The 7,769-nt window shown below is 31.9% G+C and overlaps 1 protein-coding gene across 1 annotated transcript; it reads left to right on the top strand.

The window, feature by feature from the left end:
* Positions 1 to 4,534: 4,534 nt before the first annotated feature.
* Positions 4,535 to 7,317, top strand: LOC111365381 (chaperone protein dnaJ 11, chloroplastic-like). Its single transcript, XM_022985875.1, has 2 exons — positions 4,535 to 5,387; positions 5,496 to 7,317. Exon 2 carries the CDS (start codon positions 6,734 to 6,736, stop codon positions 7,142 to 7,144), a length of 411 nt encoding a protein of 136 aa, XP_022841643.1. The 5' UTR covers positions 4,535 to 5,387; positions 5,496 to 6,733; the 3' UTR covers positions 7,145 to 7,317.
* The last annotated feature ends 452 nt before the right edge of the window (positions 7,318 to 7,769 follow it).

Below are 7,769 nucleotides of genomic sequence, written 5' to 3'. Positions count from 1 at the left end.
CATCTAACGCGTAAATAAACAATCAAATGAGAAGCCCACGTTAGAATTATTCCAACACCTTCTTTATCAACTTCTTTTTGCCACTATCACTAAGCATACTCGAGTAAGCTTAAAAATTGATAAAACTTATGTTTATGTAGTAATTTTGTTTCTAAACATTTCTCTTGTTCGTGGGGCGTGAAAAATATTTAAGAATTTAACGTTTCATTTGCACGACTTTTGTAAGTTGAAACACACGATCTGTTATCATTTTGAAAATAAAAGGATATTTTGGGCACGACAATACTAATTGACCTAATTCAAATGGGATAAGCAATTGGATGAGTCAGCCCAAAAGTAACGGATAAACATGTCTCTTCTATTTATACATACTCCACTGATTGCTACTATGCTTCATTAGTTTTCCGTTCGGCAAAATATTCTGGCGCCCCATGGCTGAGATCTCTGACATCCTTTTACGAAGTTCTTGGAATTCCGATGGGTGCTACTGCTATACGACAGGAGCTATCATAGTTGGCTAGTATATGTGGTAGACTTTGTGGGATGGGTTATGGGCATAGACTTTGGGTTTAATTGTGCAATTGGGCATTGGGCGGACTAATTTAAGCTCTCATCAAAACTCTTCAATTTAATTTAATTTTTTCTTTTCTATTTTTAACTACACAAACTTTAATAAAATAATATTATACGTAAAAAAAAAAAAATCATTCTTTTACAACCATGCATTTTTCCAAAAAAAAAAAAAAAAAAAAAAAACTATTTCCCCCATTATAAAGCCAAATAATGGGGGCCAAGTTAATTTGATGTGGGCTATAGAATGAAAAGGATTTTTTTTTTTTTTTTTTCTTTTTTTAAAACCATCAATTTTTCAAAAAAAAAAAAAAAAAAAAAAAACTATTTCCCCCATTATAAAGCCAAATAATGGGGGCCAAGTTAATTTGATGTGGGCTATAGAATGAAAAGGATTTTTTTTTTTTTTTTTTTTTTTAGTAATGAGTAAGTGCTTCTAAAATTCAAATTCGGTTTATAAAATAACACACAGTTTAATTATCTTTATAGGATGATCAAGCAATGAAGTTTGTTTGGATAATCCTCCAGATGGGATCCAATTTTAACAATTACTATATTTAGGAGTTTGTATTCAATAAGACATTTAGGGGGTGTTTGATAGTCATTTTTATTTTAAAATGCATTTTAGAATAGTAACTTGATGGGAAGTGTGTGGTTAAAAAATAAGGATTTTTTTTATTTACGTGTAATATTATTTTAATAAAGAATGTGTGATTGAAAAGAAGAAAGAGAAAAATATATTTTGAAAAAAATGGGTACCAAACGGGGGTTTAATAACTTTTGGGGTATTAAATCTAGTCTTTTTGAGATTCTTTAAGGGGAAAATTTCATAAATAAGAAGTTAAATATCATTTATTTCAAAATTAAGAATAAATGTTTCAGATTTCAAAAATCATTTTTTAAAAAATTTATTTATAAATTTATTTATTGAACATATATTTTATTAATTAGATATATTAATGTCACAATTCTATGCACTTTGGTCACAATTTATGAATTATCTGTTTACAAAAAATTTTTGGTCACAACTTATTAAATTATTGATCACAACTTATTTTTCAGTGACAAATCAAAAATTTTATAGGCCAGAAGTTTGTTTAGATAACCCTCCACATGGGATCCAATTTTAGCAATTACGATATTTAGGAGGTTTTATTCAACTGAGATTTTTAACAACTTTTACGGTATTTAATGTAGTCTTTTTGAGATTCTTTAAGGGGAAAATTTCATAACTAAGAAATTAAGTATCATTCATTTTAAAACTAAGAATAAATATTTCAAATTTCAAAAATAATTTTTTAAAATTTATTTATAAATTATTTTATTAAAAATATATTTTATTCATTAGATATATTAAAGTCACGATTCTATGCAATTTGATCACAATTTTATGAATTACTTGATTACAAATTAATTTTCGATCACAACTTATCAAATCATTGGTCACAATTTATTTTTCAGTCACAAATCAAAAATTTTATAGATCATAAATTATTTATTGGTCACAAATAAATTATTTTATAAATCATAAGTTATTTATCGGTCACAAATAATTTTTTTTTATAGATCACAGATTATTCATCAGTTACAAAATCAAAATTTCTATTGATTACAACTCATTTATTCATTGCAAATTATTATATTAATTTGTTACAATTAATTTTTTGGTCATAACTAAATCAATTGTGAATTACAATCACAATATTTATGTCACATGTTACAAATTAGCCAATTATTGGTTATAATCAACCAAATAATTTGCAACAAACATTCAACCCCATCTCATCCCACTCACCACCATCGCCATGACAACCACCAGTACTACCACCAGACCTCGCAAAACCACAATAGTCGCCCAACCATCAAAAAAATCGTCGCAACGTTACCCAACCACCAACAAAAGCACCACCACCACCACCACCAAACCACCTACACCATTGCCATTCTAATATTCCAAAACCAAACCAATGCTTGTTCCACCACCATCACCTCATGTAACACTACCACTGCAACCACAACATAGTTCGTCCTACTTCGTCACCGCCACCGTCGTCTTCGTCTTCGTCGCCGTCGCCACCACCACCAACTACAACCACCTATTCTCTTCTTCAGCTATGATATCCGGCAACTAAACCAAATTGCATGACCTATGTCATCCCTACACACAAAGCACCCGTCACAACCACCATTGTCGACCACTGCACAATAGATCGAATAAAAAAAAACTCTTAAAAAAATGAGGCGCATTGCAGATTTAGGTAGCAGTAGCACTGCCTCACCGCGGCGTCTGTAGTGAAGATTATTGTTTTGGCAACACAGCGCTCCCTCAGCAATGCACCACTGTGCCTTGCCACCGCCGACGAGGATGGTTCTAGTACCAGATGAGGGAAGGGAGAGAGAGAGAAGAAGAAGAAGAATAGAGACTGAGAAGAGATGAGGGAGAGGAGGAGAAATGCTTTTTATGGTTTGGGTAAATGTATTAGGGTTTCGACTGAAATATCTAATTTATGAAAAGGCAAACATTATATTTGAATTTAGAACACAGATCTTTAAAAGTAGGGTCTGGTGTTGTAATTTCCATTTCTTTGAAAGTCACGGTGTATTAAATTAAAACTTTTTAGAAGTCTCTATAAGTTTTGGGGCATCAAATTTTAATGACTTTTGGAGACTTTTTAAAAAATCTCTGGGGTACTAACTTTTAAACAAAAAGTACTCATATAAAATCTCAAAAGTTGTCTCTTATTATTACAAGATTTTGGAAGACTTTCACAAAAAATAAAATAAAATAAAATAAAATAATTGATTTGTATTTTTTATAATATTTCTCTTTCCTTTTTCCTTTTATGAACTTATGAATAAATTATTTTTTTCTATAGATTATATTTGTTTCTATTATTGTTTATCTCTATTTTCTATAAAAAATAATTATATTGAATTTTTATAACTTTTTTTCATTCATTCTTTTTTGGTGAAAAATATCTATTTTATATTTAATTAAAATTTACATGACAATTTTATAATTAAATATATTGACTTTGTACTTATTTTTAAAGGTTTATTATATTAATAATATTAAATATTAATTTTTATTTTATATATATAATTTTGATTATTATTTATTTAATTATGGTCTTAAATTTTTATTCTTTTTAAAATAACTTCTTATTTTATAGGAAAGAGAAAGGAAATTGTTTCACATCAGTGTACTAGATTCACTTGAATTCTATTTCAAATGAAAGTTTTCAAAAATCTTTTGAATTCAACAAAAGTCTATAAAAGTAAAAATTGAAAGTCTATAAAAAAAAAAAAAACTACCACTAATTCCTTATAAATCTACAAAAATGTTCATGAAATTTACAGAAATTATCACTTAGAAAAGTTTATCAAAATCTTCAAAAATCCTAATTAAATACACCTCCTATCTTTCTATAGGTAGATAATTTATGATAGACACTGGGTTGTTAGAAAAATTGTTCTTGTATTTTTGAGACAATTTAAAAATATTGTAAACACAAATCCTTTTATTCTTTCTCTTTATTTTAATAAAATCTCATTTACTCTGCAACTACATTGTTCTTATATTTTTGAGATCTTTACTTTATATTGTGACTATAATCTCTTATTTTTTTCAACAAAGTGGTATTGGACTAATTAAGTATCATTTTCATTCAGAACACATAACAATAATTCATTGAATTGTTTTCCAATCACCCTACGGACCGAATCATCCATCTAATATATAAAAAGAAACTCTAGATATTTGATATCTTTCTTTTTGAATAAGATCTCATGGGCCTATTACCAAAATTGGTGGAAATTACAGGTAGAGCTGTGTTTGGAGACAACATTTCAAAATTAACAAAGAGCTCTTTCCTTAAAAAAATCAGATAATAATTCATCTGTTAAATATATTAATTGAATTAAATTAAAATATACCCACGCACACCTCAGCTCAACCCCACACCCTAATTTCATTTCATATATCTCCACTCTATCGCTTCTCTCTTTCTCCCCCCACCCTTTCTTTTTATCGGAATCTCCACCCTCTCTTTCTCCCCATCATCTATCTACTGATGGTACCACCATGTGGTTGACCTTTTTTTTCCGACCAAATTTGCTGTGTGTGGTGGGTTTTTGTTTTTCTGACTAGATTCGTTGTGTGGATGGTGATGGTATAGGTAGTGATGCGGTGGTGGTGATAAAGGTTGTGGTAGATTTAGGATTTTAGGTATTGGGTAAATTAGATTTTGGATCTAGAGTTTTGGTGGTGGTGATTGTGCAAGTAGGGATGAAGTGGTGGCGGCGATTCTACTAGTCACATTTTAATTTGCACAGGTCACATATACTAGATCAGAGGTCACATGTCATATCATATGATTATAAATCAGCGTAAACGGGTTACGTATCAACTTAGATCAGAGGTCACATGTCATATCATATGACAATAAATCAGCGTAAACGGGTTACGTATCAACTTTAACTGGTCTAATCTAGTCACAAATCAAACTTACATATCTTTGGGCAGTGGTGACAAGTCACAGATTAAAATGTACAGGCTATACAATACATACGTCAAATTGGGAAAATTGGATTTTGGATCAAATTTCAATTTCAATTGCTTAGTGACACAAGATAAATTGATTTATTGTTATTTCTTGTTTTGGGAGAATAATAAATACAATCATCGGTGGTATTGCCAACAGTTTTGGTGACGGTAATGCTTGGTGGATGGGGTTTTGGTTTGCTGCATACCAGCTATCTGAGTTTTGTTCAAGGGACAACTCTTTAACTATCAAAGAAATTTTTAGAGCAGCAGAGTAAGTAGATATCTTCATTATCATCCTCTTAAATCTTCTCAACTATCATTTGCATGACTTCCAATTTATTGATGTTTCGGCTTGGATGTTTTAATCTCTTTTGTGAAGACGTTGAAAATCTAAGGCTACACACTGTCTCAGAAGCTAAGGATATGGATTCAATAGAGAAGATGGTTGCTTAACATAGATACTTGTTGGCAATTTTGGTGGCCGTGATGCTTGGTAAGTGAAGTTTTGGTGGGTACCGGCGATTTTGGTGAGTTTTGGTTTCAAGGTGTAAGTGGAGAAGATGAACAGTGATTGTTTTTATTTTTATTTTTTTTATTTGGTTCTTTTATTTTAGTTTTTATATGAAAATGTGGAGTTACCCTTTTGTCCTTTAAAAATTAGTCAATATTTGGTTAGATTTTTGATTTTTGATCAAATAAGGATTTCTGTTAATTTGAATTCCAGATACGAGTTTTTTAAAGGTTTGGTACCGTGAGTGTTACAAATTAAAGATTTGGGTCAAGTATGCATAGAAAGTGAAAGATTTGGTACTGTGACTGCAATTTTCCCTAGATAAAATCACCTTCCAATGAGCCCTGTTATGTGAAAGTATCAAAGTGAAGGAAATGAACCGAAAATATTTATGCTGATAAAAGAAGAGCCAGGGAAAACAAGGTGTTTGGAGTTCAAGTTGTCATTTAAAAATATGATGTATTTTGAATTTATGATTTATTGATTTGATGGTAATTACTAACTAATCATCTTAAACCTGTTAGATTTTCAATAATCAAAGTATGGGAAAAAATTTCTTCTATTGTTACGATAAATTAAGGTTTTAAATTTTAATATTTGTGAGGAAACATCCAAGAGGCAGAGGTGTGAACCTGGGCCATTTTATTCATTAGTTGAAGTTTTATTTCTTTAACACATCCACTGATTATGGCTAACAATTTTGACATGGAAACTTTATTTGGTATGGCTAATATTTTATTTTGGAAAGTGGCTAGCACACTGCGGCGCGTTATGTACCGGATTGACCGAGAAATTAACAACTCAAATTCCTACTATATATACCGCCACCCTTTTGATTTCAAAAACTACAAATCAGATTGAGAGATGCTCCCTGTTTCGGGTTGGGGATAGGGTTAAAAATAGGTGAGTCATGTCTACTATATATACCGCCACCCTTTTGATTTCAAAAACTACAAATCAGAATGAGAGATGTTCCCTTTGTCCCGGGTTGGGGACAGGGTTAAAAACTCCAATAACCTGTTTTTAACCCTGTCCCCAACCTGGGATACGGAGATTTATTCAATAAGATTCAGATTCCTTCTCTTACTGTTCCACAAAACAATACTATGCTTACCTATTTAGCCTCCATTTTCGCTCCTTCTTCCATCGGATTCCGGCAACCTCGTATCTTCCCTTCCACCAAGATGGAAGCACCGCACAGTAGATCTCCGAAGTCGTTTTACGAAGTTCTTGGTGTTCCAATGGGCTCTTCAAGCCAGGAGATCAAAGATGCATATCGAAAGCTAGCAAGGATTTGCCACCCTGATGTGGCTATCGCTGATGAGAAGGCGGTCTCCGTTGAAGAGTTAATGAGAATTCATGCGGCTTACTCCGTCCTATCTGATGTGGAGAAGCGTGCTGATTATGACCGGAGGATTTTCCGGCCACACCGAATCTCTGGCTCCTATTCTGTTACGTGCATTTCGACCTCTGGTGATACTACTTGTCGTAATTGGGAGACGGACCAGTGCTGGTAGTAATTGACGTGCAGAAGAAAACACAGAAAAGAAGGGACGAGGATCTACAGTTTTTGGCGAGGTTTGCACGGACGCATAAGGCCCTAAGAGTCAATGGAGAAATGCTATTTTTATTTTATTTTAGTTTCTTTTATTTTTACTAAAATTAGGACATAAATTGATGTGAAATGTTGAATTAGGAGTTCAATTTATTTTTTCATATTTTGTAATACAAGTAAAAGCATGCAATTAATTAAGTTGTATTTCAGCACATAGATTACTTTTAACCAACAGAAATTATTATAGTACAAAATGTCACATTAGCTACAAAAGAGTCCCATCACGTGTCCACATGTCTCTGAATGAACATTTTTGCCTCGATCGTCAATGCACAGTGGAGCCAAAAACGCATCGGATGTCGAGGCCTACCAGAGCAAAAGAATTTGAACTATTTTGTTCAAAAACATGATATAGGCTTCGAATAACTTCGTATACGATCAGAAATCTCAGTGTAAAATCAAAAAAATCAACATCAACATTAGTGCAATAAGCTCTTGCGTGCAACCAATGCAATTAGGACAAGTGTAATGAAAAGACACACACACACACACACACACACACACACACATATATATATATATATATA

The sequence above is a fragment of the Olea europaea genome, chromosome 17 (genome assembly GCF_002742605.1).
Source record: "Olea europaea var. sylvestris chromosome 17, O_europaea_v1, whole genome shotgun sequence".
In the NCBI taxonomy this organism is placed as follows: domain Eukaryota; kingdom Viridiplantae; phylum Streptophyta; class Magnoliopsida; order Lamiales; family Oleaceae; genus Olea; species Olea europaea.
Note: the sequence above shows the minus strand (reverse complement) of the source record. Positions and strands in the feature narration are given on the sequence as shown.